Consider the following 25,065-nt stretch of genomic DNA (forward strand, 5'->3'; position numbering starts at 1 on the left):
ATCAGTTTGACTCCAATTCTTGCTTTTAGACATTATGGCTCAGCCTTTTTTTTTTTTAAATGTCTATTTCCTCCCTGGAATGATGAGACTAATGATTCATGATTTACAAAAAGTAATTTAGGAAACTTCTGTGAATGCACCTGACTGAAACCCCTGAAGCCTGGCACACACTATATGCTCAATAAAATAACCTCTTTCTTTTTCTTCCCTTCATCTCCAGAAAGCCTTACTGTTACTAAGCATGGGTGGAGTGGGGGGGCTCGGGTGGGGCCCACAAAGGTTCTTCTAAACCCTGAATTGAGCACTTGTTCAACTAAGGGTTAGTAGTTGTATATGGACTACGTTTGCCTCCCCAAAAAATGTTTCCAGGGAGCTGAGGGAATGGAAGGCAATATTGCAACCTTCAGGTGGAAAAAAAACTTAGGGGTTTGATGGTTATAAGGAGTCATCAACCAAGTCCTTGTAAAGAGCTTTAAGATATTGGCTGCCACAGAATTCCCTCACTTAAAGCTCTGATTCATTAACTGTGATGATCCCTTTGTTTGGGACCTTATTTCCCATTTGCAAGATTTGTCATAGGAGCACTTGAGGCCAAACATTTTGCACCGTCTTACAATCTCTACAGTGTAAGTCTGTGTGGCTGTGTGCTGCTGATACATAAATGCTTAACTTTTAAGACAGAAGGAAAAAAATAATAAATCATTCCCCTTTCTTTGTGCATCTGAACTGGACTGGCAGGGAGAATGAAAAAGAAACCTCACCAAGAAGTCTCTTAGTGCAGAGATTTCTTTGTTTTCCGGATTGGTGGTATAAGTATGTGCCGAGCAGCTTATGTTTTTAAATATGGCTTCTATTTAAAAATCCCTGTTCTCTAGTGCTGCCTCTGTGGGGAAGATCTAATTTTCTGTCAGTACTTGCCTGGTGGCTTGATAAGTCCTGGGGTTGACAGGTCTTGCAATATGCAAATCCCACCTCGAGGTTCATGGTGCATCTCCCTGTAGTTTGAGGCTTTGTTCTCCTGTACACACAGTCTCCGTGCTTTCTCTTCAATACTTCAATAGCAACTTGTAAAAAAAAAATCTTCCTTTAAACGTGCTAATTATAAAGGTGAAAGCAAAAGACATTAATTGGCTAGGCAGCCAAACCAGGGAAGTGTTATTCAATCCAAATACATTGATTAGTGCATAAACAAGAACAGGTTTAATGTGTAGGCAGTGTAAAACATTCTGAAAAAGGACTCCCAACCCACTGCTTGATGATGATTTTATTCCTTTTTTTTTTCCATTTGAGACCCGTAGGCCACACCTTCAAAGAAGGAACTGATGGATGGATAGATATAGAGGGATTTGAGACTGTCTTCTAACTATCCATCACACTGTGGGAAGTAGGGCGCTTAGAGGCCTAGTAGGAAAAACAGTTTCAGGTTTTAGCTCCAACGGCTAGGCCATGCTGTGAGATCCAGGGCAAGTTCTTGAGGACAGAGTTCTTAGAGATTTGCCAGGGAAGGTGTGCATCTTAATCAGCTTCAGGCAGCAAGAGTAGATTCTTCTTACTGATGTATGAGAGTGGCAAAGTACACACCTGCTCTTCTAAAGGAATCGAATTACCTTAGCAAAAATGCAAAAGAGGAAGCCAAAGACTGAATCACCAAATTACTAAAGCCCAATTCTTTCTGTGATGGACAAGGCTGTTTCTGTTGTAGAATTATTATTGGAGAATTTTTCAAAGTTGGCTCAGGAAGAAGCCATACTTGAGTGATAAAAGGAGAAAAAACATTATCCTGATGCAGAGAATCAAAAAAGGAGGTGGGGAGAAAGACAAAAGGTGCGTGTGTTCTCTCCTATGTGGATGTTAGATCTAAATCACATATGGAAGCATACAGGGTCACATGCTTATGCATAAACATATTAATGAATGCATGGTACATGCAGGGGAGGATTTGGAGGATTCCAGTGGTGTAACTTCCTTCAATAACTTATCTTTCAGTTCAACAAAATCTGTACCCAGGAATCTGGAACTGGTGGTATGAGTGAGGGCGAGGAGAGGGGGGTCAAAGGTTAGGAAGTGGATGGAGGGAGAGAGGTTGGGGGATGAAGTAATAGTCCAAGTATGTGAAAATAGAACTAGGAAAATTGAGGGGATGGTAGGAATTGGGAGTGATGGAGGAGAAGGATGAAAGGGGTGAGTGACATTGATCAAGATGCATTGTCCTCTACATCGACAGGTTGAATTGAATCCCCTCCATGAACTACTTGGAAAAATAAAATAAGAATGAAGAAGACCCTTTATGTAATAATGCCTTTTGGTTCAACCTAAGGAGTTAGACCCAGGGTGTTAAGTTACTTAAGAATGGGCTGAGATTTGAATGGTGTCTCCAAGCCAAGAGACTTTCTGGGAAAGGCCTTTACTTGACAGGCCAGAGGTATTTGCTTGAGCATTGGGGCTCTACAGAATTAGACAAAGGACAGCAGAGCCTGTTCCATGGTGATGTAAGGCTTCCATCCAGGATATTTCTTGTTGCTTTGGATTCCATCGATATAGTTGCAACCCCATGGCGCTTACTTGTAATGTTTTAATAGCCAGCCTAGATTTTTGGCAGGCTTTTGTTTCATTTATTTTTCTCTAAGCTTGAGACTTAAGGAATTGAAATTTGAGAGCATTGCTGCGTTTGGAACTTAGAATTTGAAAAGGCTATTGGAGGAGATTCTTTTTTCTTCTTCTTCTTTCAAATAGTGAGCCTGTTGAAGAATGGAATTTAACTTTTAAAATGGCCATTAGATAGTGCAACCACAAAAAGTTCTTTTTTTTTTTTTTCAAACAATCTAAGCAGGTGGTTTGAGGAGAGGTGAAATATTTTCTTCATTTCTACCCTCTTTTCTTCTCTTTCCTTTTTTTCTTTTTTTGCCCTTTACTCTCATCTTTTCTGCCTCAACCCAAATCCAAGGAATGTCATGTGCAGGAGGAAATATTTAGGAATGGGGGACTATCATTTAGGGGTCCATGCCTGTGTATACTGCTTCGTTCTCTTATCTTTCCCAGAGTAGCCCTTAAAGAGAAACTTTGCTGCAGATGGCATCTTTCTGCCCTAGATTTTTACCTCTTTGGGCTCTAACTCTAGCCTCACCAAATGCAATTCAAAGATTTCTGAAGTGTTCGATGTACTATTATTCAGCCACCAAGAAAATGGTCTCTCCTTAGCTGTAATTTGTCAATTATTTCTCCCTGTGGCTTTTAAATCCCTAAAGACTGGAAGATAAATGGTCTGACATTTTGGTCCTTTTTAGTGTTTTAACTCTTAACTACTCTGTTTAGGTAAGAATTTGTTCTCCAATCCCAGAGGTATCTTGGCTATTTCCTATCCTTTAATCAGATGCCAACCTTAACTACTGTTCATGATCCCCAAACCCTTTCAGCCATTCTGAGGGCCAGAAATTCCTTTTCCAACTAGTCGCCGGTGGAATTCAAGTTCAGGGGGTTTTGTTGTTTTTCTGAGTAAACAGAGGGAACTTGTCGGTAGTAAAGTTGAAACCACTCAGTTGAACTGTCTTCCTTTTACTTTTAAACACAAACTGACCTTCAACTTCCAACTTAAAAGCTGGTTGTCAGTGGCACACACTTATAATCCTAGCTATTCAGGAGGTTGAGTAAGATCTCGAGTATCAAGGTTCAAAGCTGGAACAGTCCAAGGGAGTTCCTCTTATTTAATCAGCAAAGTGCTAGATTGGTAACTGGGCTTACCTGGGAATAGCAACAGTTGTGAGCAAGAAACCCAAGCAAGAGTGCAAGACCCTGGGTTCAAATCTAGTACCGGCATACATGTGTGTACACACACACACACACACACACACACACACACACACACACACACACACACACTAAATAAACACCCTAAAGAGATTGGCAGAAGCAATGTGTTTGTGAGGGTATACCGACTTCCAGTAGTGGACCCCCAGTGCTGCTGCTGTTTATCTAGTCCTGTGGGCTTGCTGCACCCACCCTGCCTGTCCTTGCCCCTTCCAGGATCTGAATTGGCTTGCTTTTGCAGAACTTCTGCTTCCCAGGTGGGTCCTTTTGAGCCTTCATGTCCCTCTTTTATTTTATTTATTTATTTTTAACCACAGGTTTATTCCATGTGCACTATTGTCTGAGTTGTCATGAATGTTGGACTTAATGCCTGATCGTCAAAGGCACGTTTTCAACAGAGCAAACCAAATGAACCAAAAGGCTTTAGCCCTTCCCCTCCTCCGCTTTTTATTTTATTCTCATTACTCATCTCAGTGGGGAGGGCGAGTCAAGAATGCATCCTCTAGATCCTGAAAGAATTTCTAATATTTGTCCTTTCTCCATAAGATACAGAGCTTAATCCTCGCTGTAGACATTTTTCTTTCCTTTTTTTCTTTCTTTCTTTTTTTTTTTCTAAATAAACAGGCCTAATTGGAAAAAGCTGAGAGAGCTAAGCAGAAAAGAATAGAAAACATTTACTGAGCTTGGAAGTGCATATTGAATGCTGCAGGAAATTTGCATATGGATTACTTGGTGGAAAAAAAAATAGAAGTATTCTCAGCCCATTAGTTACTGTGATGAACTCCCACTGACTAAAATCCAAGTGCTTTTGCCTTGTTTTCTCCAACTGTTCTTTTCTGTAATCATTTCTCTTTGACCACAGGGCAGCTATTCTGTATCTGCATCTTGTAAAAGATCAAGTAAGGAATGTAGCTCTGCCTAGAATATGAGTAAACTTTACATCCCTCATCTGCTTGAATGGTATTATTATTTCTAAGTAGAGTACTTGTTTTATCAGAACCATTTGCACGTCACTTTTTAGGTTCTACAGGGGAATGAAGGGACAATCCCAAAATTCCTCCCCATGCCTCAGTTTCTCCAATTGCAAAATGGAGGGTGGTATTCAGCAGCATTCACAGAGATGATTGTGGGAGAATGAAATCAATGAATATTTATAAAAAGTAAATTGAGCCCCTGGAATATAAGATCCACAGAAATTCAAAGCATAATTAAGGTACGGAGAACAGATTAGTGTTGAATGTATGTGTGAAACACATTTTTTCATTTCCTTCCAACAAAGGCTGAATATAATTTACTCCAAGTGAGGGGGAGAAAAAGAAAAAAAAAGTGGCATTGTGAATTACGATTCTAAATTTGGATTTTGATATGTTGATTGGTGTACTATAGATATAAAGCAACATGAAGACATTTTCTACAAATGTGTGTGTGTGTGAGAGAGAGCGGGAGGGGTATATATAATGAACAAATTCATATTCCTCTAGGAAGGCCAACAGCAAGTCCTAGCCAAAGAATTGTTACCAAAAAGATATTTTAAACGATTTATTTTTAGTCCCTAGAAAATTCATTAAGTGTGGAACAGCTCTTCACATTATTGTATGGGGTGAGACCATTTGTGTAAAGAGATACTCAGATATTGCCTGCAAAAAGCATCTTTTTTACTGTGTTCTTGGTCTTAAGAAGCAACTCAAGCTGTCACTTTCCAAAGGAATCGTTAAATATTAAGAGATGAGGAAATCAATGTAAAGATCAAAATATCAATATCCATCCGTCCATTTCAGGCTATCCACAATGGTTTGGAAGCTGTTGGAAAGATCTGTGAAATATCGACCACATAAATGGGAAGAAATCTTCACAGATTAAAGAAACACTGTGTCTATTATAAATTCCTAAGTGCTACAGAGGCACTGGTTTTCCCAAAGAAATATACGTTCTCAAGAGATTTTATCATGGAAAGGATGTCATATATAAAGAAAGATACCCTGACTCTTTGGGTTACAGTTGGACCTTCTACTGAGAGGTGAAAATCACCAGAGACTACCTAGAGTCTTACAGAAAACCAAAGAATGGGGACCTTTCATCCCACTGTGTGTGTGTGTGTGTGTGTGTGTGTGTGTGTGTGTGTGTGTGTGTGTGTGTGTGTGTGTGTGTGTGTGTGTGTGTGTGCCAATCCTGGGGCTTGAACTCAGGGCCTGGGCACTGTCCTTAAAACCTTTGACCTGAAGGCTTGTGCTCTAGCATTTGAGGCACAGCTCCATTTCCAGCTTTTTTGGTAGGTAGAAATAAAAGTCTTTGGAGCTTTTCTGCCTGGGCTCTTTGAACTGATCCTCAAATCTCAGCCTCCTGAGTAGCTAGGATTACAGGTGTAAGCCACTGGCATCCAGCTGGGTTTCAGTTTTTTTTTTTTAACTCATGTTTTTCTTCTTTCTTTCCATCTCTTTTTCTTATTGGGATTGTTTTTCTATCTCAGTCATTTCAAGTTTGAATTTGATTTGCATATCTAAGCTGCTAATTATACCAATTACTTGCTGTGTTTCTGCATTCTAAAAAAGAAGTTTGAAACTGACCCCTTTCATTAAAGTCTGTCAGTTTACCCAGAAATTTAATTTGGAGCTATGGAGACAGGTTTTCTCTCTCTCCCCTCCTCCCTCTCTCTTTCTCCCTCCCTTTTTCCTCCTCTCCCTTCCACTCTCCCTAATTCCCTCCTTTTCTACAAATATAATTTTTAAAGGTCAACTGCCAGTAACGATATTCTGAGTTTCAAATGCTCATTTTTCTGCTCATGTTTTTCTGTAGTCCATCGTACATTCTTTAACTGAATACTACTCTTGAATGATCAAAAGGAGTGTTCCTTGCTTTCATTTTGTTCTTGGCTGTAGCTCCTGGATGGCTTTCTTTATTGTATTTTTCTTAACTTGCACAAAGCTCTCTTGCCTTCAGAAGAAACACAAGTGGCTCTGTGGATCATAAAGAGATCCTTAGGTTCGCTAAGACAGTATGTTCCCAAGTTTCTCTACTTCTGTGTCCTTGCTCTATTACTGAGCAGTGAAATAATTGAGCTTTGAGTTTTTAGACAACTACAAAGTAAGACCTATTGTCACTTATTGCTGGATGTAATTGCACCATATGTATTTAGTGAAGCTATTTATTCATCTCCCTGGTGGATAACTTTGTCAAAAGGAGTTGAGATATTTCTGTGTGTGCGGTTGGAATCTAGAAAAAAAATATGCATTTCATGTAGCACTTAGAAATTATAGAGGGCTTCACAGTTTTTCTTTCGTCTCTAGACCTAAGGATCTGTTCTTAATGTTGTAATCATCCTTTATTATTCCATATTGCTTGTTAGAACAAGCCACGTTGAAGGGAGCATTCAGTGTAGATTTTAAGCCCTAGAGTCAGTCTTAGAGGACAGAGATATACTGCACAGACAGAGATAGATGGATGGACTGACAGACCATAAGCCTAACTTTGGGAACACATCCCAACCCATCTCTAAACGGTACAAAGGATTTAAACAAGCAAATAGGAAGAGAAAAAAATTTCCAGATCAAAAGAACCGATATTGTTCAAATGCCTTGAGGAGGGAAAGTGTATGGCACCGTTAAGGAGTTAAAGCTAAAGAGTCTAAGGAAGAAGGAGGTGGAGGTGAAGATGGGGTAGAGGAACAACCAGGCCATAGCAAGACCTGTCAGCCATGAGAGACCTGAGCCATGTGCTCGAGCTCTACCTGAAAACTACCCAGAAACCTCAACAGAATTTGACACAGAGGAGTAACTTCATTCCATTTGTGGCTTTCTGAAGATTACTTCGGCGCCAGGTAGATGTCAGACTGTGGATGGGAATGAGAATGGACTAAGGATACCCAGTAGAAGACAGCTAAAGCAGATCAGGTGGACATGAAACTGGCCTAGTCTAGAGATGGCCAGATAGAAAGGGAAGGCAACATTTATGTTCGAGAGATTCTTGAGGACCTAAGGTGAAAAGGTAGGTGTGTGTGTGTGTGTGTGTATGTGTGTGTGAGAGAGAGAGAGAGAGAGACAGACAGAGACACAGAGACACAGAGATACAGAGAGAGAACTCAGGATGATAATGATGCTCTCAAGAGTTGCATTTTTTTTTTTTGGTCCGGTCATGGGCCTGAACTCTGGCCTGGGCGCTGTCCCTCAGCTCTTCAGCTCAAGGCTAGCGCTCTACAACTTGAGCCACAGCGCCACTTCCGGCTTTTTTCTTTTTGCTTATGTGGTGCTGAGGAATCGAACCCAGGGCCTCATGCATGCAAGGCAAGCACTCTACCACTGAGCCACCTTCCCAGCCCCAAGAGTTGCATTTCTAAGTGAGTAGAGACAAGGGAGTGGAAAAGGATGCTAAGTGTGAACCACGTCCTTTAAAGAGCCTGGAACACCTCAGTGTGGAGGGGCTGCAGAGACAGTAGGGCTCAGAGGAAGGAAAGACCTAGGCCACATTTCACAGTAGAGACCCAGGAGTCTTTGTGTATGATACAAGTTGGATTAGTATATGAACAAATGGGAAGTAATAAAAACAAAGTGATTTTTCTCTGTGTCAAGAATGTATGCCTCAAATAGTGTCAGAAGTGCTACATCGTTTTGGGGTATTGTGGGGTGCAGTGGGCTTTTCAGTTGCTGTGCATGCACTTTACCACTTGACACTGCCTCCAACATTTGTTTTTTCTTTTATACTCCAGCTATTTTAAAGACAGGATCTTTTTTTTTTCCTTCCAGACTGTCCCGGACTGTGACACTCCTATTTATGCTTCCCACCATAGCTGAGATGATGGGCAGGTACCACCCCACCTAGCTATTGTTTGAAATGGGGGTAGGGAGGGAAGGTCTCACAATCTTCAGGCCTGGACTGACTGCTGTAACAATGTTTCTTCACATCTCTACCTCCTGAGTAGCTAGGATTATAGACATGAGCCACCAACACTAGTTTTCAACAAATGTTTAATGGATTAATTTTTGATTACCTACTAGGTATCACGCCTGTTAGACTATAGAAATGTCTAATCTTTCTTTTTTTCCATTAATACAGTTACTTTGAAGAGAGGCTTGACTAAGAGCCAAGTTTTTTCACTGTTGGGAAGTTGGGAGTAATTTACAGGACCTCCTCCATTTGTTAAAGTTTGTGCTATGAGCTGTTTCATTATTTGGCTGATGTACAACCTTGAGGCCCTTCTAGTCTTGCTGATCTTTTGTGCCAGGTCTCATTTTACACTTGTTTCTTAGCAGCCTATGTTTTTGAGTAGCTCACAGATGCATACCACACTTTCAATTTTGTTATTTTTTTTTTCCAAATTTGGGAACTATAGTTAGTTAGAAAGAAGATTATGCGAAGAACATACGGCTCCCAGTACTTTCTAGTCATAGCGGATGGCTTAACTCTGTGTTCAGACTTTGTTGAAAATGGTTGGGATAATCTAGAAGAGTTGGTCTTTGCAAATTTAAATTACTAATACTTTTGACTTTGGAAAAGGGAAAAAATAAGAGGAAATGTGGTTGAATTCCTTTTGAAATTTTTTGTTTGTTTCCTTATTCCCTGTCTCCTTGATTCCTTGAGAAGTTGGATTTTCTGGGAGTTGGATGGAGGAGACACTTGAGCCAAAGGCCATGAGTAGGTTGGAGTTTGGTCACTTACTAGCTGTATGGTTTTAGCAGGTGTCTTCATGTCTCTAGGCCTCTCAGTCCCTTCCATTTTTTTGTAATGAGGATAATAAATACTAGATAATTTGAGAAGATGGTAGATTGTGATAGCTAATGTTTATTGAGAATTTACTATATTTTAGGTATTTTCCCTCCAGAGCTGTTGGCTCTGAAAGATGGCAAAGAGATAAAATAAAGGAAAACATCATACATTGGAAAGAACTTTTTTCCTTTTTGGTTGGTCATGGAGCTTGAACTCTGGGCCAGGGTGCTGTCTTATCAGCTCTTTAGTTCAAGGTGAACGCTCTGCCACTTGAGCCACAGCACCACTTCTGGGTTTTTGGTGGTTAATTTGAGATTAGAATCTTTCCTGCCTGGGCTGGCTCTGAACCTTGATCTTCAGATCTCAGCCTCCTGAGTATCTAGGATTATAGGCATGAGCCACCACACCCAGCAACAACTTGTTTTAAAACCCTCATGTTTTATAACTTTTTTGGAGAATGAGAAACAAAAAGTAAGAAAAACTCAGCACAGTGGCCAGTATGTTAAATCCCAGGACACCCTGGGTTTTAGCCAGCTATCAGCCTGAGATCCTCCCTTTTTAATGCTAAGGCAAGGTATGCATTACTTTTTTCATAGTTGCTTCTTTTAGTAAGCAACTAGTTGCAGATGACTTTTAGCAAGAGGTACGGAATTTATATTGAAGTAACACGTAGTGGACATCAGTGGCTTTCTGTAGACACAAAGTCAGGGAGAAATCCTTGCTACTCTTTCTCATATCACAATGGTGGGAATTTTACACTTGAGACTGAAAAGCCTTAAGTTATAATTTTTTCAATCCCATCTTTCCTGCCTGCTTACATCTCTTCCAATGCTTGTCAGGGCCAGATCTGGAATAGCAAGAGCCATTAAAAATTTGGCACCTTGCACTCCATTTTTTTTGGAATGCGCTCAGTGTGGGCCAATTTATGGTAAATTATTCTCTTCATGTGTGAATTTCCTTTTCTCTCTTGGCAAATTCCCGCTTGCTTCTGCAAGCCCTGCACATAGGTTTTAGACACACATAGCTATTGCAGAATTTGTGTGGAGTATGTGTGCAAGTGCTAATGCGTGTGCCCACAGCTGTAGCCCCCAAGTGTGCATATGCACATATTTGCACCTATGTGCCTATAGGATAAGCAAATTGATTTAAACAGTTTGTCTTGGAGGTTTGTGTTGCTGAATGTATGTTAGCATACATTCTGCTTCAACCGGCAGTTTCTCAGTCAAGAGTTGACAGAATTCAGCAATCATTTTGGGAAACACCATAGTAAATAAATATATTGCTTAGCTCTGTTAAACTAAGCATGCCAGTTCTTAATGAAACCAAAGGCAAGCATTGGCATGTCTCATCTTTGAGTCAAAGATGATTAATTATTGGGTAGCCAACTTCATTGCCAGTGGGAAAGTTGGCACCACAGCATTGCTTTACAGCACCAATAATCTGAATACAAACTCTATAGCTAAGTGTAGTTATGGCCTGATCCTGGGATTGGACCCTCTGTTTCTCATTCAGAGAGGTTGACCAGAGGATGCTTAACAGAGATTATGATTAGAAATCACTTGACCTGTTCTTTGGGGATGCTAGACTTAGGGCAGTTCAGGGCAAGATCCCAAGCTTCATTCTTTCTTTGCATGACAAACTCTAATGAGAGGCGGGAATATTTGAGAACATATTAGCTCAGTTTTTACAGGGAAATTTAAAACAGTTTCCTTTCCTTAATGTATGAAGAAGGCACATATTTAAAGGCTTTGAATTATTGTTGATAATATATTCCCAGGGGATGAGTGTCGATGTAGCTCACACTTGACTAAAAGGTGTGGCAGGAAAGTCCACTTTTACCAATATTGCCACAAACATGTTCAGAACGTCAGTAAAGAAGTTACTCCATCACATCTCCCCACACAAAAACACAACTACAGGTGGTTATTAGAATGTTCCTTCGTGGTTAGATATTGAGTTAATTAAATGTACATTTTGCCGTAGCTCTGTGGGGCATGAAAATCTAGTATTTACACTTGGTAAATGCATTTTTCCAGCACTTGTGATCCTGATGAGTTGATGTCCCCACCAACAGTAACCAGTCCTACCTAATTAGAAGGCCTTAGTGAACTAGCTACACAAGGAAGTCTAGGAAATCAATATGCTTTCATACAAAGGGTTCATTCTCTCCATTTCATTTTACCTTCATTTAGCAAATAATGTACAAACGTTTGAGTATATGCCAAGCACTGTACCTCGTACTGGTAATAAAAAGATTAATAAAAGTGAGTTCCTTGTCCTCCGTTGACAGCCTAGCAAGGGAAACGCACAGTCCAATTAGACTACCTCCTTGTGCTGATGAGGAGTAAGTCAGGCACAGTGGGGACTGATGCGTTGTGTCCTGGAACCTAAAGGAAGCTTCCCAGAGGAGGTGGCCTCAAGCTAAAGGGTCAGTAGGGCTGTCACCTGCAGAGGGAGTGGCACTTGTAAGGCAAGAGGTACATGCTACCTAATTAGGAACAAGCAGCTGTGTTGGATCTGAGCCAGATGAAGGGGGGGGGGGGTGGTCAGGAGGAGGGGAAAGGCTTGAACACACACGCAGATCCCAGGCTTGTCTCTTGCTTCCTTTCCCTTCTTTGAACTGAAGTCACTCTAACTCATTCTGGGGTTCTCCCACCCCTTACTTTTTCTTGTCTTTTGCTTGCTTGGTTCTCTCTCTTCTCTCATTCATGCTGGTCTTGTGATCGTGAGAAATGTATTTTCTGAGCCAGCTCTTTCATGAGCCACATCTTTGAGCGAAACTAGATTTAGAGAACGTTTCTGACATTGTTCTCCCCACTGCTGGTCCTGGGGCTTGAACCCGGGGCCTGGGTGCTGACTCTGGGCTTCTTTGTGCTCAAGGCTAGCACTCTACCACTTGAGCCACAATACAACCACACTTCTAGCTTTTTCTGAGTGGTTTATCAGAGATAAGAGACTCACTGACATTCCTGCCTGTGTTGGTTTGAACCATAATACTCAGATTTCAGCCTCCTGAGTAGCTAGGATTATAGGCATGAGCCACCAGCACCAAGCTGTTTCTGACATTTTTAAAATATTATGAAAAATACTAAAATCCAAAGGACAATTATACCAGCCTGTTATCCCCCTCCTCCCCCATCCTCCCCTTTAGGAAACCACACAGGATACTAGGGCAGCCTGCACATATGTCAGTCTACTAGAACGTATTAAGAACCTAGGGAGAACAAATAGATGTGAGCTGATGTTTTAGTTGGGTCATCTGCTGAGCCTAGTAAAGTGTGAGATGTGCATGAAATGTATACTCTGCATACTTGGGCTTTAAAGTCTAAAAGAATTCTGTGCTTCAATATAGAGTAGCAAAAACTCCGAAGATTGCTTTTACTTCATGGAAGTAAAACATGCACAGGCAATAGGCAAAATGGATATAAAAGAAATACAAAAGCGTCCTTCTATATTATTTACATTTGCACACAGTGGCAGGAGACTATCATTTCAAGTACATAATGTCAGTGGGAGAGTATCAGTGATGAAAAGCTGGTTGTTGTGTTACTAGTTTTGTTGTTGTTTATTAGCATTGATTTTACATCATCTGTGACTGTATATGTAGCAAAGCACACATTCTTCCAGAGTTAGTGTTATCCATGCCTCCTTTATTTGTAAAGACCATCAAAATGTACCTGTCTCTTGTCTCTGTGATGTTCACAATGTACAAATGTAGAAAATTAATCACTATTAGGTATGCTTATGTGCAATAATTGCATAATCATAAAATGCATTTACTCATCTGGCATGTAATCAAAGCTCATTTGTTGGAAGTTTTCAGTTCCTGAAGTGTGCATTCTCTAGTGGAGATACACACACACACACACACACACACACATATTCACAGACTGTATGAAATCAATGCTAATAGACAACAGTGACAATGTATACTTGTGTTTATAAACACCAGACACCAATTCTTCATTATTTATCCTGTCATAGACATAATCTCGTTGAAGTTGTGGTTTTCTGGCATTATATGGGTATACCAAACAAGAATAATGTTTGATGCCGCCTATTTGTATTTGATGAACTGCTGTAGGGGCACATGAAAAACCTTACACATCAGGGGGAACCACTGAGGATTCTTTTCCAGGTACCCATACAATGCCCAGGATAAGCTTCCATTTGTCCCTTGCTCGTTTCAATTGCTATAAACCAGACACTTGATAATTTCCATAAAAAATTTAATATGGTTCAATTGTTGGCAAGAAGTAGCGTATTTCTCCCCATATTGTCCTGTGGCTTCTCAAAAACACTTTTTCCATGTTCACTTTTAAGCTGAACCCTCATTTTTCCCCACCTAACTTAGAATACCCTTTTAACGATCATCTGTTACTCAGGAACCAAAATGTTAAAAAGAGACCAATGAGAATCGCATGCATACTGCCTGGTTAGGTGACCTTTGTTTTACACAGATTTTCTATTAATCAAAAACAAGAAGCGCCCAGCAAGCCAGGAACTTGTATTTATGAGCTAGATAATTCATTCTGTACATCAGAATCACAAGGAAAAAAAACAATAGCTGGAATTTCTTTATTACAGTTGAGGAACACATTACCATAAGGATTGTGTATTCCTTCTGCAGGATTTTTGATAATTCTAGAAACACCTGGACAAATGAGAGCTGTTAGGCCACTTACTCACTGAAAGCAAAGTATCAGAACCTCTTCTAGTCTCCAGCCAAACCAGTGAACTTTAAAACGGGAGGGGTGGGGGGTTGGGGAGGGAGAATTAAATGCAAGTCCAAATCTGTTTAGATACCTGGGACATTTTTTAAACTCAGGCTGAGTTTGCATTGATTTCCCTGAAATTAAAGAGCTCAAATTAACCAAGGATAATTCTAACAATGACTTCAGGTAATTTTCCAGTGAGGCCACTCTTATGCTGTGTAAGAACTTTGAAATGCTATAAAATCAGATACTACCTTTTAGCTGCTGAAAGAAACATGGAGGTCCCTGGGTACAATGTTCTGTTACAGACAAGAGAGTGTTTCCGCTGTGAACATGAGTAAAATCACTAAGTGAGAACCTGCAGGGACATGTTCTCTGTCCTTGTGAAGTTACTAGTCTGAATGGAACACGGAACAGAGGAATTCAATATTGCTGCCCTGGATCCATAAACTGAGTACTTTGTGAATGTCTCAAACTCTTTGAAATTATTTTCACTTTCTCCATTAATGTAGCACTTGCTGTAAATTGATGTGGTAAATAGTAAGGCTTCCTGCAGCACCTAAGACTAGTTAGAATGCATTGGAAACAGAAACAGAATGTCATGCGAGGGAAACAGAAATCCAGATTCACATCATCAGAAGGAGAATTAAAATCACAGAGCCCTCTTGTCTTCCTGCACTCTCTCTCTCTTTCTGTTTTTTTTTTTATTTAATTTTTATTTTTTATTGTGAAAATACTGTACAGAGGGGTTACAATTACATGGGCAAGATAGTGAGTACATTTCTTATCAAGCATTGTAGCCTCCTCCTTTGTTTACCCTTCCCATCCCTTCCCTTCCTCCCTCCCCCCTCCACCCAATCCTCCCCCCCAAGTTGTAAAGTTCATTTTCGACATGACAACTTGTACTTCTCATTGTTGCAACAGGTCCATCTGTATCCTTATTCCTTCAAAAAACTTTTTTGAAAACTTGCTTCTCTTCTTTACTTTTCTCTTGTTATTTTCCCAGACTGATAGTGTGCATGCGTGTGTGTGTCTGTGTCTATGTCTGTGTGTGCACAGTTTCAACTCAGGGCCTGGGCACTGTCCCTGAGCTTTTTTACTCTACCACTTTGAGCCACACCTCTGCTTCCAGCTTTTTGGTGGCTAATTGGAAATAAGAGTCTCCTGGGCTTCTTGTTTGGATTACATTAAAAAATGCAATATGATTCTCAGATCTCATCTTCCTGAGTACCAGAATTACCTATTTGAGCAACTTGGCACCTGGCCCAGGCAGAATTTTAAAAATTAGATTGTTCTGTTACTGTTTTATACAGAGAAAGCTGTCGGTTTGGTTCACTTATTCTTTTATTCTTTCTCTAATTCATTCATTTTTTTCTTCATTTCTAAGTGCCATCAAACTGCATTTTTCTTTTGGTGCTGGTTCTGAGACTTGAATTCAGGGTCCTATATTCTGGCTCAGGATTCTTTCTCATAGCTGATTCTCTGCTACACTTCTAGCCCAGCATTTTTGTAATTTTGTTAAAAGTATTGAAATCTTTTCTAATCAGCTGTACTCTAAACACAGTCCTCCGGGTCTCAGCCTCCTGATTAGCTAGGATTTATAGTCATTAGTCATGAGTCATCAGTGCTTGGCCAAACTGTTTCCTTTCTTTTTTTTTTTTTTTTTGTTTGTTTTTATGGGTCCGGTCGTGGGCCTTGAACTCTGGGCCTGGGCGCTGTCCCTCAGCTCTTCAGCTCAAGGCTAGCGCTCTACCACTTGAGCCATAGCACCACTTCCGGCTTTTTCCTTTATGCTTATGTGGTGCTGAGGAATCGAACCCAGGGCCTCACGCATGCAAGGCAAGCACTCTACCACTGAGCCACCTTCCCAGCCCACTGTTTCCTTTCTTTTCTTTTCTCTTTTCTTTTATTTTCTTGTCTTTTCTTTTTGTGCTATATTGGTGTTTGAACTTGGGGCCTGAGTGCTGTCTCTTAGGCTTTGTGTTGAATGCTGGTATGCTATCACTTGAGAGTCACAGCTCTGACTTTTTGCTGGCTAGTTGGAGATGAGAGTCTCATGGATGTTCCTGTTTCTGTCCAGACTGGTTTTGAACTTTGATCCTCAGAGGTCAGCCTCCTGAGCAGCTAGGATTATGTCTATGAGCCACTGGAATCAGCATATGGATTTTACATGCTTATTCAGAGTGTGAGTTTCTGCAAGAGGACCAGGTGATTCCTGTTCATATAAAGCTGAGAAGCACTGCTGTGTCTGTGGGGGGGGGGGGGGGGGGGGGGAGGGAGAGGGGGACTTCCAGAAGACAGGATAGCTAAGTATATGTGTTAGAATTCTCACTTGTTGTCAGGTGTGTAAACTAGTTCTTGGTTGTTTCTTTGGCCATCTCTTTCTGAGCCACAGAAATAATCTTTCATGTACAACTTTCAAGGCATATCTTAGATACTTGAACTCTTGGATTTGTTATATGTATGTAATTTGGGCCTTCAAAACGTTTTCTGACCTTTCCCATGAATGCCTTTCGTCTCTGTCATCTTTGGGCTCTACATGGAGATGTAAACTAGCATAGAATTCATCAATTCTGGCTGCATATCACAGTGTCAGCCATCCCTAATGAGATTAATTGGTTTTAGCGCATGGAATTATGACAATGTATACCTCCAAGATCAGAAACACAGCCTTAATTAAAATCATATGTATATCTACTTTTTTTTTTTTAACAAAAGCAAATCCAGCATCATAGACTCTTTTCTGTTTGGGGTTTTGTTGACATCAGCAGTGGTATAGAAACTTGATCATGAAGGTTTGCTGTTATTACTACTTTGAATACAAACTTATGCTTCTCAGCCCTTGAAGTAGCTGATGAGGGGAGGAGCTAATCGTCTACTTGATTATTGGTTACACATATGGAATAAATCCAGTTTTAATGGTGTCTAATGAGCCTTTCATTTTCAAAACCTTACACAAAAACCTCTAATAGAAAGGGAAAGTAATATTTCAAAGGTCATCTTCACATTACTGAATGTCAACAATCTGTAATCAAGCCAATATATAGAGACAGTGATTACAGCCCAGTGTTCTTTAAATATGAAATAATTTTCTAAATTAGCCAACTGGCGTGAGCTGAGGTTCTTCAGGTTTGAGCTGACTTGAAATTTCTAATTAAAGTTTCTTACTGAAAAAACAGGCTCAGAGTTAAAGAGATTGTTCAAGGCAGTATTTTCACAACCCACAAGATGAAAAATGCTGTCCCTTCTCATTGCATGCACTATATTCTCATATGCGTTTGTAGTTTCGTGGACATGTGCAAATGGAAGACGAGGCCCCTGTCAATGTTTTTTCTCAACAGGAGATTGTAACGAGCAGTAGCTATGTGAGATGATTTTATTGGTCAGGAGGCCACTTCAAGAACTAGTGGACATACATCTTTTTAGAGCCAAATATCTGCCTGGTAGCAGATTTGGAAGTCAAGAATTTCAAGAGTCTCTAGTTAGAGATTGGCGTTCTGGGATGTGGGTGCTATTTGCTGTGTGAATGAAGATAACCCTGCCCCTAGACTACAGTGGAGATGTTCCTTTTCAGTCTGAGAGTAGCTGCTAGTCCATATGACTCTTGTCTGAATTAGAAATAGGGGAATTCTGTACAACATTTTCCTTCTGTCACAGAGTTAGAGTAAGAAATGGGACGGCAATCATCGTCTGAATGTGTCATTTCCTAACTTACTGTCTTACCATGGCATCACAATCTCCTTAGAGGGCTCTTTTTGAGTTTGGTTGTGCTTAGGGGTCTGATTTGATCATCTGTGTAGGGTCTGCGGTTGTCTATTTTGTGTCTATATTTGAATCTTAGACAACTTAGACCCGGAGACCTAATGATGGGTTGATTGTTCTACAGCCATTCACAAAGCTATTGCTAGGTAGCTGTGAAGGAATTGATTGGTAGCCTTAACTGAGCAGTTGGTTGCCAAAATAGACCTTAGATCTCAGACTGCATCTTGCATTATAAGGAACCATACACAGAAAACTTCTCTGATCAAACCCAGGGAGACACACCTAATGGCTTTCGCTTACTTGAGCTTAGCTGTTCATTTACAAGGTAAGATGCACGCAGAATAGGGTGGGGAAACATGGAAAATAATCTTAAGAAGAAGGATAAAAGCCATCCATTTGCCAACACACCCAGAACATCCAAGTTGGGCGCATTTTGTAGTAATCTTTTGTAAGTGTAAGTGTTAATTTATAGTTAAAGCATTTTCATTTCACTGAACTTACAAGCATAGGGGTAAAACTGCCTCAAGGAGAGGAAATATTTGTGCTGAATTGCAGGATTATTCTCATCATGAACGATAAGGATTGCTTTCAAGTTCCATGTGCATGGACGCCATTAGAGAAGCACACAGCACCTTCTTTCTTTCTCAAACTGTCCTCAGTGTGAAGAGTTCATTCAGGTGTGTGTGACACATGTTGGGTGGTAGTACTGCCCTGCCCAAGCTGTTATCAATCATTTAGTGGCAAAATTTAACTGGTTTGGGGCTTATGGCTTCTTCGAGTGAATTGTTTTGAAGAGGGTGAGTAGAAAGTATGCCCATACTCGAAATTGTTCTCCTCCTGCCTTCATTCATATAGCTCAGTGAAGTTAAAGCCACCATCTTTTCCCATGAAAATACTATAATGCTATTCCCTGGCTTCTGGCTTTGCTTCTTGTTTTGTTGGTTCCTTTTGTTGGTTTGTTTTCTAGACTATGGAATCAAACCCAGGTCCTTGCATATCAAGCCAAGAACTCTACCACTGAATTATACCTTAGCGTTCACCTTCTTCATCACAAGATATCATTTGAGATCAGCTGGAGTTTCATTCCCTTATAGATCACTTTTGGTTGTCATTTTCAGTCTGGCTGCTCATTTTTTTCCCTCCACTCTTGCTATTTATTGTTGATCAGGATGTTATAAGCTACAACTCTTTTTTCATTGATTTACTTGAAATCGAGCAATCTCCCACTCCTTTTAAAAAATGGCCTCTGTTTATAATAAAAGCAATGAATTTGGATCTAACTAGACATTTAAGTGGATAGTTAATGAGACACGCTTCAAACTGATAACCTGCATACAATTTTATGTCTGATCATGAGAGCAGTCTGATGAGTCCAGCGTGCATCGAGGATCCCACGAATCTTCTAGGGGAGCTCATTTCACTTAATCACTTGTGCCCAAACAATGCAGCTTTCTTTCTGAGCAGAGGATCTGAGGCAACTGTGGAAGAGCGTAGATTCAGGGCCTTCCCAGGTCTAGGTAAGCACCCATGGAGTTGGCCCCGGAATGGAATCTACCCTAAAAAAAGGTCTTGCTAGGAACTAGGCTTCAGGCTTGGCATGTTCTAAACCACAGGCTCATTTTAAACCTAAGTGTAGGCCACAGGTGATTCCAAGTAAAATAAACTGAGCTCCAGGATTTTGCTCTAAGTCTTCATTTAGAGAGAACTTTATAAAAATAGAGAGTTGTGGGCAGAGACCTCGCAGCTATGAATTCAGAGTTATTTGGAGCACCTCCTTATCCTTAAGCCTGAAGCCTATCTGACCTGGGGAAACAAACCCTTCAACTTCCTTATCTCTTGTTTTATGCCATTATCCACCTTCTACTACTGAAAAAGTAGTTAGCTTCGTCAGCATTCATCTTCTGTTCAGGCTAAATTTATTTTTATGTGAAATAGAAATCAGGAAAACACCAAAATTATTTTAAGCAAAATATCAAAATTGAAATAAACCAACATATGTTAGTGGAACATGTATAACTAACTCTCAATCAAAAATAAGTGCAACTTTCATACATTTCTTAAAATAACCCCAGCGTGCAAAATCTGAACAACTTAAATAGCTGGGAGTTGTGACATGTTTGATTATTCTCTCTACTTAGTTCAGCTTTTACTTGAAAATGATCATTCCAGCCACTAAAAGCTAGCCATCTCTGTATCATCCTGTCATAAACAATATCCTACCCTGTCTATTGTAGTAATCCCAGCTAGTTTTATGTAAAAACCATTCAGATCTTGTCCCCTTACCTTACATGTATTCCTACTCCATTCCCTCCTCCTACATTCCTAAGAATGGAGGTTTCATGGGGTGATAGGTATTTCTTATTTGTTGTTGTTGTGCTGTGGAGCAAACCTAGGGCCTTTCAAAACCTAGGCAAAAGAGCTCTCACTGAGCTACATTCCCAGACTAAGGTTGTTTGAAATATATGTGCTTTGGCCTGGTAGGTTTTTCCATATTTCTAACTTATCCTTTTCTTGGGAACTTAAATTAGATAGAAAGGATTAGAGGAGCAAATGTTCTTAAAAGATAAAACCCATCTCATCTTTAATGCTCTTTTTAACACATTTTCTTTATTAGACCATCATGTTAAGGGTTAGAATCATTTAACCCCATAATAATAGATAATATTTTTCCCATAGAATAAATTAAGTAAATGTTAAGGTGAGTAAATTTTATTGAGAAATGAAGGACACATTCATTGAAAACTTCAGCTTTTTATTTTAAGTAACACCCTATAGGAATTAGGTACCACAGTTACAAGAATAAAATTAATTTTGTACTATATTTGGAAAATGATAGAACGGTAAATGAGTTCCCATCTTCCAGTTCCATTTTAAGAGTATGTTAAAAAACAAGTATCTCATTAAACTTGGTCTCTCACTAGATGTTAATATGATTTCTCTTTAGGGAGTCAAGAAAAGTCCTAGGGTAGAAGTGGAGGCGTGGCTCAAGTGATAGAGTGCCAACTGTGAGTGGAAAAGCTAAGAGGGGGTGCAAGGTCTCAAGGGCAAGCATAGTACCAGTAGAAAAGAAAAAGCGAGAGGGAGGGAGGGAAGGAGGAAGGAAGGAAGGAAGGAAGGAAGGAAGGAAGGAAAGAGATAGAGAAAGAAAACTAAGGAAAACCCTTTAGAAGTATAAATATACAAAGATTTGTCTGATCATATCTAGTAGAAGCTTCCTTCATCCTTAACTCTTACTCTTAGATAATAACTCTCTCTCTCTCTCTCTCTCTCTCTCTCTCTCTCTCTCTCTCTCTCATATATCTATCTGATTTTTCCTCTTAGTATATTAGTTGTCAAAAAGGTTTTCTTTTTTCCTGGTTTATTCAATTTCAACCAATTTGGAAATGGAAAAGTGTGTTAATTTTTTCATACATCTTTAAGACACACATTACTATATTTTTATTAACTGAGCCAGATGGCTCACAGTGAATTTTCTCTGACATAAGTAACCACAGGAATCAGTTTGGGACCCAAATCTGGTCTGGAAAGTGGCATGTTTATTCAGCGGAAAAATGTAATTTGTGTAAACACATGGCTATTTTTAGAAGGAACCTTTGTTATCGTTTGCACTGCATTTTATTGTATTGTTCTAGGCTAAGTACAAGGACCCTTTCCGCCCCCTTTTCTGTCCTCCAGCCTTAAGTATTCAAGTTCCTTTTCAACAGCTAAAACATGTTTTCTTTCTGCAGTTTGAAGGTTGCAAGAAGGCCTTTTCAAGGCTTGAGAATCTCAAGATCCACTTGAGGAGCCACACAGGAGAGAAGCCCTATCTGTGCCAACATCCGGGCTGTCAGAAGGCCTTCAGTAACTCCAGTGACCGTGCCAAGCACCAGAGGACACATCTGGACACTGTAAGGATGGTGCGAGTTTTCCACCTTCCAGCTGCAGCCTGGTGTGCAGAAGGAAGTGACTCTCTTATAATGAGATGGTGCTAGTGTTTGCTTTATGGGTCTGCAGGTTACAGGAACAATGCCAAGGGCAGCAGGAGAATCTGGTACAGGACCCAAAGAGTGCTGTGTGGTGCTTTTTTTTTTTTTTTGTATTTACAAAATATTACAACATTCTTGCGACTTCCTTGGGACTAAGGAGTTACTTGGCTATTTCTGCATACAAAGCAGAAGCAGTTCTGTGGCTGTGTGGTAGATGATACTACAGACAAGGATCGCTAGAGAGCGGACATCAAAATAGGCATTCAACTATCAAGACATAACATTGTTGGCCAAGAAGGTTATTGCTTGAACTATGTGATGTTTTTCATTGTCTCTAGTTCTTTCCTCCTCCTTCCCCCCTCCCCTTATTCTCCTCTTCCCCCTTCCCCTCTACTTCTTTCCCCTCTTTCTCCCTCTTCCCCTCCTCCTACTCCTCCTCCTCCCCCTCCTCTCCCTCTCCCTCTCTTTCTCCATCTCCCCCTCCCTCTCCCTCTGTGTGTGTGGGTGTGTGTACACACATGTGTGCACACGCACATGCACCAACACTGAGTCTTAAACTCAGGGCTTAATCACTGCCTTAGCTTTTTTTCCTCAAAAATGATACTCTACCACTTGAGCCACACTTCTATTCCAGCTTTTTGGTGGTTACTTGAAGATCGGAGTCTCACAGAACTTAGCTACTTGGACTGGCTTCGAAGCACGATCCTCGGATCTCAGCATGCTGGGTAGCTAGATTAGAGGTGTGAGCCTGTATGTAATCTTGATAGAAGAACTTTGCAACTAGCCCAGCTTTTGAGAGTCAGTTTGCTTTTTGTTTGAGAAAGCACCTGCTATTTTTTACCTTTAAGCTATCTGAAAAGAAACAGCAACTCTTGCTCAAGGGTTCAATTGAATTCATCTGTGTTAACAATCTTATATCCTTTGACACAACCGTAGGAGAACAATTGATTTTTATTATCACACTCTTAACTCTCATAATGCTGCTACAATTTGCTCATTCACAAATGCCTTTGCTATGTAACTATTGTCTCTTATTTTTCTGGTTATATTGATAGGCCTCCTCTGCATTTCTTAGGTTTTGATGGATAGTTTCCTTACAGGAGGCCAGATACACGCTATAAAATTTCACTTTGCTTAACAAAGCATCAGGATAAATGTATTATACACATTGCAGATCTCTGATCCACGTGCTTGCAAATAATGTATTCATGACAGTACTTTCTCGGTGTTAACATTCTGATGTCTATTCTTAAACGACACCACAGTTCGAATTCTGAAAAGATGCTGTTATTTCTACCCAAACCTTCTTATACGTACTTAAGATTCTTCTGCTGCTATGGTTAACATATTTATTTTTTGATTAGTCTCTATTAGTCCTGTTGGTAGAAGTCATTTTAGTTAATGTGACATAACCTTTCTAAACAGAGTTAATATCCTAATATACATAAATGGGTGGTTTGTCTGCAAATATCTGTAACACCGAACAATATGGACTTAGGATGGGTTCCTTCGGCTCCAGCTGAATTGAATTCAGTAGTTTTTAGGACAAACAGAATAGAATATTAAATGAATAAATGTGGTGAATAGTGGAATTTTTCGTGCAGATAAAGGACAAAAAAGGAATAAATTATGTTAAAATGCTCCATTTTGTTGTGTCTAAAATGGTCTTGGTAAAATCCAATAAATTTTCCAATTTGTCATTAAAAGTTATCATGGAAGAATGAACATTCATGAGACAGGATTGTCTTGAGAAATTGCTTCCACTCTAGCTAGCTATCTGTAGTTTAAAAGAACTATTGTGAGGGTAAGTGTTATAGTTCCATAATACCCTTCTATGCTGGGTACTAATTTTAGCTAATCAAACAAAGAACATTTTCAAAAATCATTTCTGAATTAAAAAGAAGTCATATCCCATTTTAAAATTATGAGCAGAGCCACCCAAGATAATAATCTTTTATGATTTTTGTTCCATGTAATAGCTCTTGAAGCTCAGCTATTTTTTGGAAAATATATTTGTATTAAATCCTTTAAAACTACTTTTACTTTCCTTTAAGATCCGAACTAGCTCCTGTTTAAATATGTTAAACAAGTTGGTATGCCCTTTTAAAAATCATATGGAAATTAAACTCCAGCAAGCAAGCTATAGTTGCTTAAGGAATTTAGGACTTAAATTTAGGTCCCTACTCCCTTTCATTAATCATTCTTCTGCAAATTCTGTCAGAATTTTGAATAAAGGATCTTTCTTCAACCAAGTAGATTTTTGACTCATAGGAAAATGTTTTGCCATCAAGTTTACTAACTCTACAATTTTAAGTCTGAAATATCCTGTCAACTCATTTCTCCATTAACATCTTTGGTGCTCATGGAAAATACTAAATACTACACTAAATTCTAAAAATACTATAATAAATACTAATACTAAAATACTATACTAAATATTAAAATATTACATATGTTTCATGGCATGTGTATGTGTGCATGTGTGTGTGCACGCCAGTCCTAGAGCTTGAACTCAGAGCCTAGAGCCTAGAGCATTTTTGCTCAAGGTTTGCACTCTACCACTTGAGCCACAGCTCCACTTCTAGCTTTGTGTGTGTGTGTGTGTGTGTGTGTGTGTGTGTGTGTGTGTGTGTGTGTGTTTAATTGAAGATTCTCATAGACTTTTCTGGCCTGCCTGGCTTTTGAACCACCATCCTTAGATCTCAGCCTCCTGAGTAGCTAGGATTACAGGTGTGAGCTACCAGTGCCTTGAAGTCCCTGGTGTTTAATAGCAAGGAGAGAGAGTTAAGGCCAGCTGACCAAGGTTTCTCTATGACTATCTTAAATTAATTAAATACAAAATGACAAAACTTAATACAAAATAATCAACCTAAATCAAGATAACATCAATAACATGTTAATTGATATTTATGAAACCTTATAATATGGTCTGTACCCTGTCATGCTCTAAAACATGAGCTTATGAGTTGCTATTGTGACTTTAGTAAAGATACTGGCTAGTTGCTCCTCTTAATGTCAAGGTAATGTAGGGAAAGGTCAGGCAAGAAAGTTACATAAACTCAGAAAAAAATTTCTCAGGTTAAGAACATCTTTGTTCACCCATTGGAAACTCATGAGCA

General features: G+C 39.7%; 1 protein-coding gene across 4 annotated transcripts in view; it reads left to right on the forward strand.

Annotated features, from left to right (window-relative positions):
• Glis3 (GLIS family zinc finger 3) overlaps positions 1-25,065 on the forward strand; it is a 449,742-nt gene that overhangs the window by 314,714 nt on the left and 109,963 nt on the right. For all 4 annotated transcript variants that reach the window (XM_042699395.1, XM_042699396.1, XM_042699394.1 and 1 more), the window contains one exon: positions 21,707-21,868. In XM_042699395.1, coding sequence (XP_042555329.1) covers positions 21,707-21,868 — 162 coding nt within the window. The remainder of the gene's footprint in view (positions 1-21,706; positions 21,869-25,065) is intronic.

The sequence above is a fragment of the Dipodomys spectabilis genome, unplaced genomic scaffold, assembly GCF_019054845.1.
Source record: "Dipodomys spectabilis isolate Male_0828 unplaced genomic scaffold, ASM1905484v1 ptg000241l, whole genome shotgun sequence".
NCBI classification, from domain to species: Eukaryota; Metazoa; Chordata; class Mammalia; order Rodentia; family Heteromyidae; genus Dipodomys; species Dipodomys spectabilis.